Below are 20,383 nucleotides of genomic sequence, written 5' to 3'. Positions count from 1 at the left end.
GGGTTCCCTATCACCAGCTTTCCTGTCCCCTTCTGCCTTCTAGTCCTTGTCCCTGGACTGCTATGCCTCATTAGTCCTGTTTTGTTTTATGGGGCTGTCTAATCCCCGGCTGAATGGTGAACCTTGGAAGTGACTTCACCACTGAGCTAAAAGTGTGTCTGGGGGCTATACTCTTGGGGTTTCTCCATGGAAATAGGTTTTTGAAGATGCTATCGATTAGTTACCATGAGGCCATATTGGAATGGAATGGGTCCTAACCCAATCTGAGTGGTATCTTATAAAAGAAGAGGGGAGACAGAGAGTTATGCTGTAGTTGCAAGCCAAGGAATGGCCTGGGGCTACCAGAAGCCAGGAGAGACAAGAAAGGATCTTCCCCTAAAGTCTTTGGAGTTAACATGGCCCTGCCCACAGTCAGATTTCAGACATCTAACCTTCAGAACTATGAGGCAATAAATTTCTGTTCATATAAAAAAATTACTTTCTTCAAACCTAGCACATAAAGAAGAGAAACTTTCTCATGCTTCCCCCTCACTTCGTCCCCAACGGTCTCTTGGAGCCTGTCTACTTCAAGGCTCACTGCAGACACAAAGGACACCTGAGCAATTTTCTCAACCCCAGAAGTCACCAACAGCCTCATAAACAAGCAGTGCAGAGCAGAGCAGCCAAGAGGAGGGTTTCCCTGCAGTATCATGCTCTGATCCCTCTCCCTGACCTGCAGAGTTTCTTGCCCTAATGTTTATAAGAGCCAATCACAAGTGTCCAGAACAGAGTGGGGTGTCTAAGGGCATAGACTCAGGGGTCAGAGTATATGGGTGCGAATCCCAGCTTAGCCCCTCCCAGGACCTCAGTTTTTCCATATGGAAAAGAAGACTAATTTGTTATGAAGGCTTAGCAAGCTCATGCAGATAGCGGCCAGGCCAGTCCCGGCATGGACGTTAAGCGAGCAGATACGTTGGCCACTGTTCTACAATTGAGGAATGGTTGAGGAATCAGGCAGAAAGTGTCCTGAGGAATTTCTATCCATCAGACCTTGCTGCGATGTGATGGGTCCAACCTAATGTGATGAGAGGAAGGAGCAGTACCTCTGCAGCAGGGCTGCTCCCCAGTCCAGGTGCCATTGGGCAGGCACACGACACTGCTGGGCCCGACCAGTTGGAATCCAGGGTTGCAGGTAAAATGGATTTCGTGATTCACTAAGTACTTGCTTCCAAACTTTCTGCCATCCAGAGGGGCATTGAGAGCCGGGCAGGAAACTGTAAGAAGAGAGAGAGCAGGATTAGGAGCCCTTCCTCCTGGCCCATAGCCATTTAGGCATCCCTCTCAGTCATAAAGGCTTCCCATTTGTAAGCACCCCTCTGCTAAATGCCTAGCTCAGGCTGGACACTGTGCTGGACATTTGAAATGCTGTGTCTCACCAAACCTTCAAAGCACTTTGGGATGGGTACTGGATCCCCACTTAGTGAAAGATGAGACCCCAGCTCAGAGTCACTGAGTGCTGTGCGCAGGGCCTCACAGTGTGTGAGGGTCAGAGCTGGGGCCCCCAGGTGTGGCTGATTCACCCCATCACTGCCATCCACTTGCTCTGCTTTCATGGAGCTCCAGCGGACTGGGTTTTGTTGGGTCTCCTTAACAGGCTGGGCTCAGTCCCACCATTAGGCCTTGGCTTTTGCTCTTCTCTCTGCCTGGAATATTCTTCTCATGGGGGGCTGCTTCTCACTGTTCAAGTCTCCAGCTAAGTGCTACCAGCTCCCAGACTATTCCCTGACCACCATGCCAGGCACTACCCCTGAGCTCACTTTGCTTTCTTCTTAGCATCGATAACCACTGGAATTACCTTACTGACTGATCTGTTTCCATGTCTGATGTCAATCTTCTCCATCAGGAGGCAGTTCTGGTGGGCAAGGACTACATCTGTCTTTGCATCCCCAGCACCAGCCCAGTGCCTGGCACACAGTGAGTGCTCAATAAACAATTCTTAAACAAGTGAATGAATGACAAATTATTTATTGAGGGCTTACTATGGACCAGGGCACTATATCAGGTGCTTGGAATACATCAGCGAACAAAACAGGCAACACTCTGCCTTCAGAAAGTCCCCTTTCTAGCAGGGGAGATGATCAATAAACAAGATCAGTAAGTAAATGGCAGTAAATGATAAGAGTGATAAGTGTTATGTAGAAAATGAAAGTAGGGAATAGGACTAGGGATGTCAGTGGAGGGGGCACAATTTTGAATATGGTGGTCAGGCTAGGCTTTATTAGAGCAAAGACTTGAAGAAAGACAGTGAAGGCATAAACCTGCAGATATCTGGGGAGGGTAGATACAGCTGCTCCAGGCAGCGGGAATGGTCAGTGCAAAGGCCCTGAGGTGGAGTGTGCCTGGCAGGTCTGAGGAATGTCAAAGAGGCCACTGTGACTGGAGTGGAGTGGATGAGGTGGAAAGTAGTTAGAGATGAAGTCAGAGAGGCAACAGAGAGCAAGAGGGAACAGAGGCCATTGGAAAGGAAATCAAAGGCCATTTGACATGTACTCTGTGTGATATGGGAGACATTGGCGGGTTCTGAGCCAAGGCACAAAGTGGTCCAACTTAGATGTTAGCAGCATCACTCTGGCTGTGGCTTGGGTATAAAGTGTTGGTGTGAGAAAGGGAAGAAAGCAGAACCCGGGCACGAAGGCAGCTCAGATCAGATGCAACTGGGGGTGGAAAGAGATGGCTTGAATTTTAGAGGTAGCTTTCTTGATGGATTACTGTGGGTTGGAGAGAGAAGGAGTAGGAACTCTGCCATTCTTCTTCTCTCTGAGGCAGAGTGTTGGGCACACGGTTGGTGCTCAGGCACTGTCTGTTTAATGACTGAATGGCCAAAGTTGGGATCAGTGGGATTTGGATTTAGCGTAGGTGGAAACTCAGAGCCACTCCTAAAATGTGTTATAGTTAAGTTCCAAGTTTCATTTATAAAAATATTGTTAGGATTTTAGACAGATGAAAACGAAGCTATTGCTTCAGCATTGTAGGCTGAAACGAGTGACAGAGAATCACTCAGCTTTCACCATGGAGAAAACATTTGGCAACATGTCTACCTGCAGGTGCCTAGACCTGAGGCCCCAAGAAGAGTGCAACAGGCCTCTCTCCCAGACACGGAGCAGCCGTGGAAGCCTGGACTGGGGAGACTGGGGAGAAAGGTACAAACCAGACCCTCCAAGTACTCTAAGTGGCCCTTGGTTACTAGGGCTGCATCACTTTCCTTTAGCAAAACTCCAACTTGGTACCCAGTGGTAGTGTCCTGGTGAGAAGGCGGTGAGTGTTAGCTCAACTCCTGACTCCTGGGCGCTCCTCGGTTGGTGCCTCAGTCCCTGTAAATAAATGACTTCATGGTTCTTTTTAAAAATGTAGTACTTAATTGTGTTGAAAACGATTTAAAATGCTTTGGGGGAAGGCGATAGGGCCTCTTTAGGAATGAGAAATCTTTAACCTCAAAAAAGAAAAACTACAGGGCACCTGTTGGAGCAACTCACAAGTAAAATACTACCTGAGTGAACAGTATCTGACGCCTGGAAGGTGTTCAATAAATGTTAGTGCAATTAATGAATAGATTCAAATTAATTAAAAATCAATGTGCAGTTACATCCCAATGGAGCCAGAGGCCCCTGCTCCAGTGGAAGGATGTGCCTGTTGGCTGATTCACTTCACTTAGATTAAGTCCTTGTGGGTCTATGGGAGCCTCAGCTCTGCTGCACCTTCCGGAATGAGGTTAATGTGAAGGAATGAGATGAGCGGTTAACATGGCAACTTGGAAATGTGAATGGAATGAGGCTTCCCTGGATAGGCCCTGAAGCCAATTGGTTGTGATGCTTCCAGGAAAAAAAGGCCAGAAAAATAGGAGGGAGATACTTTGTATAGAAGCCAGAAAGAGGAAGATCAACCATTTTTCAGTACTGGAAACTTTCCTTTCTGACTTCCAGCAAATGCCGTTTAAGAGAAAAAACAACAACAAAAGATAATTTTTCCATTATTTTCAATTTGACCTGGGGCAAGTTTCAGCCCCCTTACCCCCCCTGCAATGGGGACTGTGACAGCTGCCCTGCCAGCTGCAGGGGTGTCACAAGCAGTATCAGTGCAGTGCCCAACACGAGGGAGACACACGTTGTTGTTGTTAGCTGCTGTCAGGTTGGCTCTTGACTCATGGAGACTCCATGCCCAGTCCTGTGCCATCCCCATGGTCACTTGGGCATTGGACTGTTGTGCTTCGTAGCGTTTTCACTGGTTGATTTTCAGAAGTAGATTGCCAGGCCTTTCTTCCTAGTCTGTCTTAGTCTGGAAGCTCCTCTGAAACCTGTTCAGTGTCACAGCAATGCAAGCTTCCACTGAAAGACGGGTGATGGCTGCACATGAAGTGCGTTGGCTGGGAACCAAACCCACGTCTCCTGTATGGAGAATTCTACCACCAAACCACCAATGCCTTCGTGGGAGAGGCACAATATACAGTGGTAACTTTTTAAAAAGAGAATTTGCCATTTTTTAAAAAAAATCTAGCACTGTTCAGGACTCATGATTTAACAATAGCTACCCTAACATGAGGAGCCCTGAGGGCGCAGTGGTTAAGCATTCAGCCGCTAATTGAAAGATGGGTGGTTCAAACCCACCAGCTGCCTTGCGGGAGAAAGATGTGGCAGTCTGCTCCTGTAAAGATTACAGCTTTGGAAACCCTATGGGGCAGTTCTTGTCTGTCCTTTAGGTTCCCTATGAGTCAGAATCAACTCTACAGCAACAGGTTTGGTTTGTTTGGACCCTAACATGGGCTGGGCAGTTTTATAAATTACTCCCTGCAGGCTCTTCTTTGAAACTCCCAGGGACTGCAGGCAGCTCTGATCCTGTGAAAACAGGACTGCTCTGTGTAACTGATCCTTTAGAAGAGACCACTAAGTCAGGGACCTCCTACTGCTAGTTCACTTCTCTTGGCCTCAGTTTCCCAACTGTGGCAGGAAGGAAGGATGCCCTGGCCGCCTCACAGGATTTGAGTGTGATGAGCCCCACTGAGGATTTGGGCCCCAGAGCCCCTTGGAAGGTGTAGAGGAGGTTTGGCTGCTAGGTTTAGTTCTGCCCCGTGGAGCCAAGGAAAACAGGAGTCGACTCAGTGCTGTTGAGACTGTGGACCTGCTACCATAATCTCTAAAAAGGCGGGAAATTCAACACCGTCATCTTACACAACAAAGATGCCCCTTGATAAATGTCTCTTAAGTGAATAAATGACATCCATAGGCTCATGAATTACTCAGAACAAACATGATGACCACCCCCTCCCCACCATTACCCTGAGGAGAAACTAGAGGAAGACCAGCCGCCCATCTCTGGACATCGGCAGTGGGAAAGCCGTTACTGGGACAGCAGGGAAACAGCGGCCCTGTGTCTCCTGGAGTTCTGCCTGACGGGGCAGGAGTTTGAGTGCTCACTGAAACCTCGCCAGACAAATGGAACTTGTCCTCAGCAAGCCCTCTCCTCTCCACTCGCTGGTAATGATGAGGGACTTACAATGGAGGAGGAGCCCTGGTGACGCAGTGGTTAAGTGCTCGGATGCTAACCGAAAAGGCTGGCAGTTTGAACTCACCAGGTGCTCCGTGGGAGAAAGATGTGGCAGTCTGCTTCCGTGAAGATTACAGCCTTGGAAACCCTATGGGGCAACCCTATAGGGTCACTCTGAGTCAGAATCAACTCGACAGCAGCAAGTTTATAATGGAGGACTTATTTTCATGTCTGAAAAACTTGAACCAACTGGAGTCTACCTGGGTGGGGATGGGGAAGGGAAAAGCAGCTCATGCACTAAAAGTAGTGCTTTTCAGCAGTTTTATAAAGGTTACGTGGACGTGACTGTTGTTAAGCAACAGATATGCAAAGATATGAAAGGAAATGGCATGACATCCAGACTGAAGAGGAAGAGAGAAGGCAGACTTCTTTTCAACACATTTACCCCCACCCCGCAACCAGGGTTAAAAGATGAATCACAGACCAAGGAGAGGCAGGGAGAAGTGGGGGAATCCACTACAATAGTGAGGTATGCCCAGGGGCCTCGCAGGGCCAGGCTGGGATTGGGGGAGAACCTGAGTGTCTCAGGGCACCAGTGGCTGCTGATTTGGGTACCCACCTGGAGGGGTGTCTGGGGTCGCTCTGCTCACAGAGTTCTGCAGTGCGGCCAGCCGGCTCTTCATGTTGCGGATGCCCTCAGCGAAGCGGGTCTCCTGGCCCTTCAGCAGCTGCTGCAACTGGCGGATGGCTGAGAGAAGCTGCTGCTTGTTGAGGCAGTCCTGGGGAGAGGAAGAATCACCACCATCACCACCAATTGTTGTTGGCTCCGCCCACAAGCACATTCTCAGCTTGCAGACTCACCACGGGGCACACTTGCCTCAGCAGCTCACTCAGAACAATGTGGGAGCCCCTGGCTGGTACAAACATTAAGCACTCAGCTACTAACTGAAATGTGGCAGTTCAAACCACCAGAGGAGCCTCAGAAGGCAGTCCTGGTGATCTATTTCTAAAAAATCACAGCCACTGAAAATCCTATGGAGCGGTTGTACTCTAACATACATCGGGTTGCCATGAGTCACAGTCAATTCAATGGCAACTGGACTGGACTGAAGTGCAATGTAAAACTGACCTCACAAGGTGTCCTTCCCTGCCCTAGGCTCTAATTGGACAGGGACATCTGCTGAGTCAGGTCACCAAGTCACAGCCCCAAGCACACATATGGTAGCCCCAGCTCACACCTCAACAAAAACAAAAAATACATAGTCAAGGAGAAGGGCAGAATTGATTACTGTAAATAATTAAGGTGTGCTGTACAATTATTTGGATCCAAAGTGCCTTTGGACCCAAACAATCAGTAGTCTGTTACTCCTAAACACTTTTTCTAATCCTTTAAATTAATGCCCTGAAATCGGGAACTTGGTGAGCTTTTTCTTTCTTTCTCTCTTGGACATTATTAAAAGCAGATGGCTGATAAAACAGGACTGGCAAAACAGGAATACTCAATGGTTTCTATACATTAAAAAAAATCGAACAGGGGAATAAAAAAAAAGATTACCTTAATAGAGTTAAAGATCCATTCAATAAAATTCAGCACCTAGTTCTGATTATTTCTAAAAAGTCATTAAAAAAAGAAAGATTGTGCTTATGACAAAGACCATCTAACTTAAAGCAACACATAACATCATACTTCATGAGGAAAATTTCAAGGTTTCCAATCTCAACTGTCTGTTGGAGTCAGGAAATGAAAAAGGAGGAGGTGGAGACCCTGGGTGGTGAAACAGTTAACGTGCTGAGCTGCTAATGGGAAGGTTGGAGGTTTGAGTCCATCCAGATGCACCTCAGAAGAAACGGCTGGAGATCTGCTTCCAGAATATCAGCCACTGATAACCTTATAAAGCACAGTTCTACTCTGACACATGAGGTCTCCATAAGTCGAAGTTGAGTCTAGCAGCAAGTGGTTTTTAAAAGGAGGAGGTGGAATACAACGGGAAGAGACAGGACCTGGCATGAGGAGAGTGGGAAAGCCTTTCACTTCCTCTTTCGTGAGGGGGTTGTGTATTACCACAGCAGAGCCTACTCTACCCTAATAACAGCTGCAAGGAAGAAAGAAGGTAATGATGGTTATCTCTAAGGATAGGCTCGTAGATCATTTTTAATTTTATTTTTATACTTAATTTTTTCTACAATATGTGTTAGTTTTATAATAAAAAAATATAGTAAAACCTGCAAAAGCTGGAACCTGTGTAAAACGAAAGTTGTCAGAGAAGGAAAACAAAAATATTTTCCACAAAAACGAGCAACAGGAAAGTGGTAAGACTGCACCCTGTCAAAGGCGGAAAACAAGGCAGTCCCGTCAAATTTCCGCCCTCGCGGGTTTCGCTGTGTTTCTAAAAGCAGAGGGGCAGCTGGGTGGCGGGGAGGCATGTGGCCCAAGCAGCCTGGGTGGCTTCTGGCCTTGCCAGTGGAGCTCGGCCACAGAGAAGCAGAGGCCCCATTGCTCTCTCAGGGAGGCTGCCAGGCTGCCTGTACCTTGGAGACTGCACCAAAGAGATGACGCCCTGGCCTGATCCAATGAATGCTTTTGGCAAAGTGGAATCCCCAGTTGCCCCTGGAACTTGTTAACTCATGGGACTTCTTGGTCTCGACCCTAACCAGGGCCTGACTAGGCCTGGTACCAAACAAAAATTGTTGGAAAGAAAGTTTTGTTTGGTTTCCTTTCTCCTCCCCCATTGTGACCCTTCTGACTCAGGCTGTGGGCACCCAGGCAGGGACTTCTTGCAATCCCTGCCTGCCCAGCACCTACCAGCCATCCCACCAGGCCTGCTTTCTCACACACACATCCTCTCCCTGAAACAAACAAACAAACAAAAAAAGGGAGCTGCTTTTATAGATGGTTTCATGCCTTATATATAAGTTACATTTGTGAAGTACTTCACAGTTTACAAAGCACCTTCAGCTACCGGCTGGCAGCAATCCAGTGAAGAAGTTTGGGCATGCATGATTAATTATTGTTTCCATTTCATAGATAATGATATGAAGGCTAAAAGTCAAGTGACTTGCCCCAGATCATGTCATTATAAGCAGTAGAGCTGGGCTGGGAAGCTTGCTGACTCCCAACCCAGCCCCCATCCACCCTAGGTTGTTGCCCAATAGGTTGTCTTATGCCCCATCTCAGCTGTTCTTCACACAACACTGTGTGGTCAATGATCTCATTGATTAATTTGCACTAGGGATTGATAACTCTATCAACCAACCAAAGTATCCCACAGGAGTGAATTTCTAACCCCTGTGCAAATTTCAGGTTGGGGAGTTTGGGCATGGGGACTGGCAGGGGGGTGGTAGGAAGCAGGGAAGGAAGGTGAAAGAAACATCCCTCACCACACTGAGCCAAGCACGCAGCTGCCTTTCTTTTCTACAAGCCAGCCAGGACCATGACAGCTGGAAGAGTGAGGGCTGGGCAGCAGCTGCCTTGCAGGATGCAGAAGGACTAAGTTTTGAAGTGGGGAAAGGAGGACATCAGTGCCAAGGGCTCTGCTAGGAAAGGGTAAGCAAACTGCTGAGAACCTGGGGTGGTAGCATGGGAGTGCCAAAAAATACAGAAAGAAGGGGAGGGTGTGTGGAGGGAAAGATGCCTGTTTTCCACATTGTTGCTGGGCAGCCAAGTGTCTCTAACTCAGGCTCCTGGCAAAACTGTCTTCTGCTTCTGTGGCAATTCCCAGAAGAGCCTTCCCAGCACCTGCTCCATGGACAACTGGCAGCAGCTGCTTTTTCCCTCATTAGGGTGAGATGTGCTCATCTCACCAGTTGTTACTGGAGACCCTTCAAGACCAAGCAAACTAAGGCCACATCCCAGACAGAGAGGGATGGAACGGCTGTGGGCAAACTTGCTGAGTGAGATCAGAAACCTGTGGCCCATTTCCACCCTGTACCTCTCTGGGGTGGTGCTAACAAAGCACATCGTGGTGCAAGGAAGACCTTCGGTGTTCTTGGAAAGACAGCATGCCAGTGTCAGGGCCAGGGAGCCATGGGCATCAAGAGAATGAGTGACTTGGAGCAGCAGGTATGATGAGTTTGGGCTGCAGTTGCTACTAGCAGCTAGCAACTTGATCCCAAAGTGCTAGAAATGGAACCCTTGGAGCCACGGTCAGACTGTCGCCTGTAGTCAGACGTCTGCACGGGAATACCTGAGTTCCTCTGCAGAGCTCAGTGATGAGGCTGGAGTCCTTACAGACCAAGTCAAGTGTTCAAGAGGTCTGCACTGTGGCGACAAAAAGGGTCAGAGGAGGGGGACTGAGAACTTAAGTGTTAACTCTTTCAAACTGAGAAAGCTTGATCATTTTGCTTGATCATAAAAATAAAGCAATTTCCTGCTCACGATCATTAGTCATTAGAGAAATGCAAATCAAAGCTACAGTGAGATACCATCTCACCCCAACAAGCCTAGCATTAATCTAAAAAACACAAAATAATAAGTGTTGGAGAGGTTGTAGAGAGACTGGAACACTTACACATTGTTGGTGGTAATGTAAAATGGTACAACCACTTTGGAAATTGATTTGGCACTTCCTTAAAAAGCTAGAAATAGAAGTACCATACGATCCAGCAATCCCACTCCTAGGAATATATCCTAGAGAAATAAGAGCCATCACATGAACAGATATATGCACACCCATGTTCATTGCAGCACTGTTCATGATAGCAAAAAGATGAAAACAACCCAGGTGTCCATCAACAGACAAATGGACAAACAAATTATGGTATATTCACACAATGGACTACTACACAATGATAAAGAACAATGATGAATCTGTGAAACATAACATGGAGGAATCTGGAGGACATTATGCTGAGTGAATTTAGTCAGTCACAGAAGGACAAATATTGTATAAGACCACTATTATAGGAACTCAAGAAAAGGTTTAAACACAGAAGAAAACATTCTTTGATGGCTACGAGGGTGGGGAGGGAGGGTGAGGGTTATTCACTAACTAGATAGTAGACAAGAATTATCTTAGGTGAAGGGAAGGACAGCACACACTACAGGGGAAGTCAGCACAACTGGACTAAACCAAAGCTAAGAAGTTTCCTGAATACAACCAAACACTTTGAGGGACAGAGTAGCAGGGGCGAGGTTCTGGGGACCATGGTTTCAGGGGACATCTAGGTCAATTGGCATAACAAAGTTTATTAAGAAAATGTTCTGCATTCCACATTGGTGAGTGGCTTCTGGGGTCTTAAAAGCTAGTGAGCATCAATTGGTCCCAACCTACCTGGAGTAAAGGAGAATGAAGAACACCAAAGACACAAGGAAAGTATTAGCCCAAGAGACAGAAAGGGCCACATAAACCAGAGACTGCATTATCCTGAAACCAGAAGAACTAGATGGTGCCTGGCTACCACCAATGACCACCCTGACAGGGAACATCACAGGGAGTCCCTAATGGACAGGAGAAAGTGGGGTGCAGAACTCAAATTCTAGTAAAAGACCAAACTTAATGGTCTGACTGAGACTAGAGGAACCCCAGAAAGCATGGCCCCCGGACTCTCTGTCAACCCAGAACTAAAACCGAGGCCAACTCTTCAGACAAAGATTAGACTGGACTATGGGACATAAAATGATACTCGTGAAGAGTGTGCTTCTTAGCTCAAGTAGATACATGAGACTAAATGGGCAGCTTCTGTCTGGAGGTGCGATGAGAGGGCAGAGAGGGTCAGGAGCTGGTTGAATGGACATGGGAAATCTGGGGTGGAAAGGGGGAGTGTGCTGTCACAGTATAGGGAGAGCAATTAGGGTCACATAACCATGTATGTACAAATTTTTGTATGAGAGACTAACGTGAATTGTAAACTTTCACTTAAACTACAATAAAAAATAATAATAAGATTTAAAAAAATAAAGCAATTTCCCTGCAAGAGAATTCAAAATGTAGAAAACACATCAAAACAAAGGATAAGTCCCATGACCAGAGAGAACCACTCTTAACTTTTCATTGGGTTTTTACTTTTAGATTAGACCCCTATGCACATATGCACAACTATAATCTTGCATACACTGGGCCATAAGGCGCAGGGGCTACGTCAGTTCTTTCGTCTCAGCACTGTGTTATGGCATCATTTTGATATAGAGACCTAAAAATTATCTGAGGTATGTGACCACAGTAAAAGAAGCTGGAATAGGGTTCAGGCCTAGAAATCCATTTTGTGTAAAAATACCTGTAGAACCAGAAAACTGAACTGGTCAGGGCAGTTCTGCCTGTCAAGAGTGATGTTGTTAGTTTGTTTCCAAGGAGCTTTATGTAACCTCTACATTTTCAGAAATGAATGCCTTGCAATTACCCTGTGACTGCCCTGTGAACCCACTTCAGTCACTAAGCCAAAAACAAATGTTGTTCGGTTGTTCCCAAGGAAACCCTTCTCTATAAATCCCCCTAGTCACTAAGTAGTAACTAAGTCAACAAAAACTCTTTAAACCTATCACCGAATGGTAATTAAGTCAACGAAAAACTCTTTTAACCTACCAACGTCAAGTTCCCACTTCTGTTATCCAGCCTTTGACAATGATATATTAATGAATAACCAATCAGGATTTTTCTTAACTTACTTCTTTCTGTAATAGCATATTAGCTGCTCCCTGACTGTGATTCAGTGGATTCTGCTAGTCTCTTGTGCCCAGTGCATGCTGGCAGGTCCCTCATTTGAATGATTGTCTTTGTCTTTGTCTTGGCTTAATAATAATCTCTTTTGATTAAATTTGAGTCTAGGCCATTTTCCCCCACAATAATTGGTATAGTTGGCAGGATCCAAAAGCCATCTTCCTTCAGCGGGACCTCAGAGGGACCAAGGATAAGAACAGGCACCAGTGATGGGGCCCCTTGTGCCCTACTTTTTCCATGGACCCTGGGGACCCTGCAAAGAAAGGCACTCTTGGATTTGAACCCCATGATTTATAGTACAGTACTCCAAGATTTTTTATTAAGCCTCTTGTTTGTATTTGTCCAGATTTTCTCAGACATCTTGGTATGCTTTCACTTTTTTGTGTTGTCTAAAAATAAGCATCTCAGTCAGTGTAAACATAAATCTAGTTTCAAAGAGTATTTCTTTGTGGTTTGGAAAAAACTGCAAGTAATTTTCTGTACAGGTGGTGTGTCTCTGAGATTGCTCAAAAGTAAAGTTTGCACATCTAGTAACGCTTGGTTGTATCTGCAGATTTCTGAATTTAAGGTTGCACGTGCTGAACTCTGGTAAGCTAGGGAATGCCACTTCACAAGACCAGAGTAGTCCTCCCCCTGGTACTCTGGCCACTTAATAATTAAGAATTATGGGCTGAATTTGGTTCAGCTTCTTGGGAAATGGCACACACTTAGCAGAGGTAAGGAATCAGACTAGTGGCCGGTCTGGGAAAATTTTGAGGTCAGTAAGATTAACTTTGTTTATCATAATGTTGCTTATTGGTCTGGTTGTGAGGATTTTTGTTTTCTTTATGTTGAGGTGTAATCCATACTGAAGGCTTTGATCTTCATCAGTAAGTGCTTCAAGTCCTCTTCACTTTCAGCAAGCAATGTTGTGTCATCTGCATATCACAGGTTGTTAATGAGTCTTCCTCCTGTCCTGATGCCCTGTTCTTCTTCACATAGTCCAGTTTCTTGGATTATTTGCTCAGCATACAGACTGAATAAGTATCATGAAAGGATACAACCCTGATGCACACCTTTCCTGACTTTAAATCACGCAGTATCCCCTTGTTCTGTTTGAACGGCTGACTCTGGATCTACATACAGGTTCCTCATGAGGCCAATTAAGTGTTCTGGAATTCCCACTCTTCGTAATGTTATCTATAATTTGTTAGGATCCACACAGTTGAATGCCTCTGCGTAGTCCACAGAACACAGGTAAACATCTTTCTAGTGTTCATTTCATTTTACTTGGATCCACAATCAACGTCTATGGAAGCAGCAGTCAAGTAATCAAATGACATATTGCACTGGACAAATCTGCTGCAAAAGACCTCTTTAAATTTTAAAAAGCAAAGATGTCACTTTGAGAACTAAGATGCCTCTGACCCAAGCCATGGCATTTTTAGTCACCTCATATGTTATGAATTCCAATCATCAGTAATTATCAATACATGTTGAGTGCATGTTTGATCAATTTCAGACTGCAGAAGTTGGTAAAAATCTTCAATTTCTTCATCTTTGGCCTTAGTGGTTGGTGCATAAATTTGAATAATAGTAGTATTAACTGATCTTCCTTGTAGGCATATGGATATTATACTATCACTTACACTGCTGTACTTCACAATAGATCTTGAAATTGTTCTTTTTGACAATGAATGCGAAGGCATTCCTCTTCAATTTGTCATTCCTGGTGTGATCATTAAAGTTGTGTGTCAATTTCGCTGGGCCATGATTCTCAGTGGTTTAGCAGTAATAATGTAGTTTGGCAGTCGTATGATGACGTGATCACTTCCATGATGAGATTTGATATAATGTGATTACCCCCATGATGGGATCTGCTCTGAGTAGCCAATCAGTTGAAAGGGAGTTTCCTTAGGAGTGTGGCCTGCATCGAATATAAGTTGACGTCCTGGCAAGGCTCGTGGGCTTTTGCACACTCTGGATTCTGCAGCTGGCTCTTGTTCATCTGACCTCTGGTTCTTGGGACTTGAGCTAGCAGCTTACCTGCAGTCTTGACTGCCAATCTTGGGATATGTCAATTTTTGCAGCCTGTGAGAAAGAGCTCTGCTGTCTGACCTGCTGTTCTTGGGTTTGCTAGCTCCTGTGGCTGCGTGAATTAGGGAAAGCTTCTATTCTGACCCATGGACTTGGGACATTTCAGCCTCTACAATCAAGCGAGCCACTTCTTTAATATAAATATCTCTCTATATATGTATTTATATGCTTTACTGGTTTTGCTTCTCTAGAGAACCCAGCCTAAGACATTTGGTACTGAGAGTGGTTCTAGAGAAACAAAATTGTAAGGATGAGTTTTCTAAATTGGTTATCAAGTATGGTTAGTCTTAAAGATGCTGATGTCTCTGCTTCCAGTAGTAAAGAGGGCACTGTTAATCCATGACATGAGGTGGCAACAGAAATACACAAAATATCACAACCAATAGATCAGGTATTGGGAAAGGTGAGTCTCTGGGTGACTGTATGTTTGATACTTTTCTACAGTTTTGTCATGAGAAATATAAGGAAGCTGGTTGTTTGGTCCTACTTTCGCTAAACAAAGTGGTGAAAGAAAGAGATGACCTCAGGGCTTCAGAGACAAAGCTCAAGCACCACATAAACAACCTCAAAGTTTCCACTTGTAACTTGAAAGAAAGCCTTACTTCTTGCACTAACAGAGCTGATATTGCTGAAAAACAAACCCAGGGTCTTATTGTAAGAGTGGCTGAATTACAACGTCAGTTCAATTGCCAACCTCAAGAGGTGTCTGAAGTTAAAGTGAGGGCATTGACTGGGAAGAAATGGGATCTTGAAACTTGGGATGGGGACATATGGGCAGATAATCAGGAAGCTGGAGATACTGAGCCTCTGAATTCCATTGAATCACTGCTGCCAACATAACTAGCCTTCTCACTCCCATCTGAAGACATTATTCCATGTTTGTCTGTTAAGCTACCCACCCCAGTAAAACCATTAGCCCCTCCACTCCCATCTAATGAGATTAACCCAGTTGCATCTAAAGAGCCTTTTTCTGAGACACTGCCTGGGTCATCACTTGAGGCAGATGCCTTACAAGACAATGCTGAATGTTCTCAAAATACATCCCCACCACTGATTTTGGCTTCTAGACTTATAATTAGACTTAAGTCCCAGTGAGCTCCAAAAGGTGAAGTATAAAGTGTGACCCAGCAGGAGGTACACTACACTCCAAAAGAACTGCTTGATTTTTCTTACATGTACAAACAGAAACATGGGAAATATGTGCGGGAATGGCTATTAAGGGTGTGGGATAATAGTGCAAGGAACTAAAGATGGATCAGTCTGAGTTTAATGATATGGGCCCACTAAGCACAGATTCTTCATTCAGTCTTTCAGCTCGAGAGCTTAGGAAAGGAGCTAATAGTTTATTTGTTTGGGTGCTGAAGCATGGATTACACAGTGGCCTATACTAAATCAAGGTGAAGTAGCAGACTTGCCTTGGTATACTGTAGAAGAAGGTATCCAAAGGCTTAGGGAAATTGGCATGCTAGAGTGGATTTATCAGGTTAGACTCACAGACCCACACGTGGAGTACCCAGAGGACACAACTTCTACCACAACAGTGAGGAACAAATTTGTGAAGAGAGCTCCAGCGTTCTTGAAAACTGCTGTGATTGCTATTTTATTTATGTAAGTCACATTTGACATAGGAACTGCCCCAACTGAATTAAGACACCTAACTGCAATGGGGTTGATTCGACCCTGTGGTGGTAGGGGCCAATTGGTGGCACTCAATCAAAAGACAAGGTGGGCATGGTTACCATCATGGACAGTGGAGTCAAAGCAGTAATCAGAATAGCCTGACTCATATGGACTTATGGCATTGGTTACTTAGTCATGGTTTCCCCAGGAGTGAAACAGATAGGAAATCTACTAAATATTTACTTGATTTGTACATGCAGATGAATTCTAGGTCCAGTGAACAGCAGTTTAACTCAAAACACCAGGATAGAGAGCCACAGCCCCTCAATGAATTCCCAGACTTGAGCGAGTTTAAAGACCCGCAACCCCTTGAATGAAGGGGAGGCTGGGTTCCATTGAGGAAGGACTCCAATACACTGACAAAAACTTATACTGTTAATCTTTCTCCCAATCTTCCCCCAAGGGATCTACGGCTTTTTATGAGAGTGACTGTTCATTGGGGAAAAGGAAATCATAGATTTTGGGGGATTACTGGATACTGTCTCTGGACTGACGCTAATTCCAAGAGACCAAAAATGTCCCTGTGGCCCACCAGTCAGAGTAGGGGCATATGTAGGTCAGGTTATAATGGAGTCTTAGCTCATGTCCATCTCACAGTAGGTCCAGTGGGTACCCGGACCCATCATGTAGTGACTTCCCCAGTTCCAGAATGCATAATTGGAATAGATGTACTCAGCAACTGGCAGAACCCCCACACTGGATCCCTGCCAAATAGAGTAAGGGCTATTATGGTAGGAAAAGCCAAGTGGAAGTGATGAGAACTGCCCCTACTTAGGAAAACAGTAAACCAAAAGCAATACTGCATTCCTGGAGGGACTGCAGAGATTACTGCCACCATCAAGGACTTGAAGGATGCAGGGGTGGTGATTCCCAACACATTCCAATTCAACTCACCTATTTGGCCTGTACAAAAAACAGATGGATCTTGGAGAATGACACTGGATTATACAACTGCAGGTGGTGACTCCAATTGCAGCTGCTGATCCAAATGTGGTTTCATTGTTTGAGCAAATTAATACATCTCCTCGTGCCTGGGATGCAGCTATTGACCTGGCTAATGTCTTTTTCTCCATACCTGTTTCAAAGGACAACCAAAAGCAGTTTGCCTTCAGCTGGCAAGGCCAGCAATACACCTACATTGTCCTATCTCAGGGCTACATCAACTCCTCAGCCCTATGTCACAATTTAGACCACAAGGACCTTGATCGCCTTTCCCTTCCACAAGATGTCACGCCGGTGCATTACACTGATGACATTATGCTGCCTGGACCTAGTAAGGAAGAAGTGTCGATGACTCTGGACTTATTGGTAAAACATTTGTGTGCTCCAAAAATAAAAAAAACAAACCCATTGACGTTGAGTCAATTCCAACTCATAGCAACTCTACAGGACAGAGTAGAACTGCCCCATAGAGTTTCTAAGGAGCATCTGGTGGATTCAAACTGCTGACCTTTTGGTTAGCATCCATAGCCCTTAACCACTAAACCACCAGGGTTTCCATTTGTGTGCTAGAGGGTGGGAAATTAATCCCACAAAAATTCAGGTGCCTTCCATCTCAGTGAAATTTCTAGGAGTTCAGTGATGTCGGGCATGTCGAGATATTCCTTCTAAAGTGAAGGATATGTTATTGCACCTGGCTCTTCCCACAACTAAAAAGAAGACACAATGACTGGTGGGCCTCTTTGGATTTAGGAAGCAACATATCCCTCATTTCGGTGTGCTACTCCAGCCTATTTATCAAGTGACTCAAAAAGCTGCTAGCTTTGAGGGGGGTCCAGAACAAGAGAAGGCACTGCAACAGGTTCAGACTGCTGTGTAAGCCACTCTGCCACTTGAGCCATATAATCTGGCCGATCCAATGCTGCTTGAAGTGTCAGTGGCAGGCCCCTATTGGTGAATCACAGCACAGACCTTTAGTATTTCGGAGCAAAATCCTGCTGTCCTCTGCAGATTTCTACTCTCCTTTTGAGAAACAGCTTTTGAATATTTTGACTATTGCATTTGCTGTGAAGTGAGTCCCTTGATCTGAGACAATGCAGTGTGGGATAACATGACGGTGGATAAGGCATTCTGTAAGTTCATGGATGGTAGTTTTGGCAGAAGCACTGCATGCAGGGAAGGCAAATCCATATCCAGAGTAAGTGTCCATTCCAGTAAGAACAAAATGCTACCCTTTCCATGATGGAAGGGGTCCAATATAATCAACCCGCCACCAATTTCCCACTTTTGCATTAAAAAAGTGGGAAACAACAAAGAAGGATCAGTAGTTGGAAAATATGTCCTTGGTGATAGAAATGACACCAGAGATCACATGATAGAATTTTGCAAGACCAATGACTTCTTCATTGCAAATACCTTTTTTCAAAAACATAAATGGTGACTATACACATGGACCTCACCAGATGAATACACAAGAATCAAATTGGCTACATCTGTGGAAAGAGACGATGGAGAAGCTCAATATTATCAGTCAGAACAAGGCCTCAGGCTGAGTGTGGAACAGACCATCGATTCCTCACAAGCAAGTTCAAGTTGAAGCTGAAGAAAATTAAAGTCCACATGAGCCAAAATATGACCTTGAGTATATCCCACCTGAATTGAGAGACCATCTCAAGAAGAGATTTGACACATTGAACACTAACAGCCGAAGACCAGATGAGTTGTGGAATGTCATCAAGGACGTCATACACGAAGAAAGCAAAGGGTCATTAAAAAGACAGAAAAGACCAGAATGAATGTCAGAAGAGACTCTGAAACTTGCACTTAAATGTAGAGTAGCTAAAGCGAACGGAAGAAAGGATGAAGCAAAAGAGCTGAACAGAAGATTTCAAAGTACGACTCGAGAAGACAAAGTAAAGTATTATCATGAAATATGCAAATATTTGGATTCAGAAAACCAAAAGGGAAGAACATCCTTGCTATTTCTCAAGCTGAAAGCGTTGAAGAAAAAATTCAAGCCTTGAGTTCCAATACTGAAGGATTTCACAGGGAAAATATTGAATGACTCAGGAAGCATCAAAAGAAGATGGAAGGAATACACAGAGTCACTGTACCAAAAAGAACTGATCGATGTTCAACCATTTCAGGAGGCAACATATGATCAAGAACCAACGGTACTGAAGGAAGAAGTTCAAGCTGCACTGAAGGCATTGGTAAAAAACAAGGCTCCAAGACTTGATGGAATACCAATCGAGATGTTTCAAGAAATGGATGCAGCGCTGGAGGTGCTCACTTGTCTATGCCAAGAGATTTGGAAGACAGCTACCTGGCCAACCAACTGGAAGAGATCCGTATTTGTGACTATTCTAAAGAAAGGTGATCCAACAGAATGCAGAAATTATTGAACAATATCATTAATAATCACACTGTAATGGTTAAGACTGTGTGTCAACTTGGCTGGGCCATGATTCTCAGTGTTTTGGCAGTTGTGTAACGTTGTGATCACTTCCCTGTTGAAATTTGATATGTGACCACCCCCATGATGGAATCTGCTGATGTTACCAGTGGGGGCAGGACCTATGGCAGCGCACCACACCCTCAGCCTTCATCTCTCCTCCCTCCTCCGCCTATTTCCTTCCTGCTCGCCTTGCCAAGGCTTTTGGCTTGTTGTGGATCCTGCAATTGTCTGTTGTTCATCTGACCTCCAGCTCTTGGGACTTGAGCTAGCAGCTTACCTGCCGATCTTAGGTTCCCCAGCCCCTATAGCTACATGAATCAGGAGAAGTCTTGCAGTCTTGCCTGCCGATCTTGGGATTTGTCAACCTTCACAGCCCGTGAGCAAGAGCCCTGCTCTACAACCTGCCAATCTTCGGTTCACCAGCCCCTTTGGCTATGTGAATCAGGAGAAGCTTCTATCCTGATCTTGGGACACTCCAGCCTCTACAATCACGTGAGCTGTTTCTTTGATATAAATCTCTCTCTATATATATCTATTTACACGCTTTACTGGTTTTGCTTCTCTAGAGAACCCAGCCTAAGACACATACCCAAGCAAAATTTTGCTGAAGATCATTCAAAAGTGGTTGCAGCAGTACATCGACAGGGAATTGCCAGAAATCAAGCTGGATTCAGAAGAGGACGTGGAACAAGGGATATCATTGCCGGTGTTAGATGGATTTTGGCTGAAAGCAGAGAATACCTGTGTTTTATTGACTATTCAGAGGCATTTGAGTGTGTGGATCATAACAAATTATGGATAACATTGTGAAGAATGGGAATTCCAGAATATTTAATTGTGCTCCTGAGGAACCTGTACATAGATCAAGAGGCAGTTTCGCACAGAACAAAGGGATACTGAGTGGTTTAAAGTCAGGAAAGTTGTGCATCAGGGTTGTATCCTTTCACCATATTTATTTAATCTATATGCTGAGCAAATAATCCGAGAAGTTGGTCTATATGAAGAAGGACAGGGCATCAGGATTGGAAGAAGACTCATTAACAACATGTGGTATGCAGAT

General features: G+C 44.9%; 1 protein-coding gene across 2 annotated transcripts in view; it reads right to left on the bottom strand.

The window, feature by feature from the left end:
• FBLN7 (fibulin 7) overlaps window positions 1-20,383 on the bottom strand; it is a 97,347-nt gene that overhangs the window by 32,220 nt on the left and 44,744 nt on the right. For both annotated transcript variants that reach the window (XM_004388854.1, XM_004388853.1), the window contains exons 2-3: window positions 6,137-6,296; window positions 1,083-1,253 (exon numbers count right to left, since the gene is read on the bottom strand). In XM_004388854.1, the coding sequence (XP_004388911.1) occupies window positions 1,083-1,253; window positions 6,137-6,296 (331 nt within the window). The remainder of the gene's footprint in view (window positions 1-1,082; window positions 1,254-6,136; window positions 6,297-20,383) is intronic.

This window comes from Trichechus manatus, unplaced genomic scaffold (assembly GCF_000243295.1).
Source record: "Trichechus manatus latirostris isolate Lorelei unplaced genomic scaffold, TriManLat1.0 scaffold00219, whole genome shotgun sequence".
NCBI classification, from domain to species: Eukaryota; Metazoa; Chordata; class Mammalia; order Sirenia; family Trichechidae; genus Trichechus; species Trichechus manatus.
The sequence above is the reverse complement of the archived record's forward strand: the minus strand, read 5'-3'. Positions and strand labels throughout refer to the sequence as shown.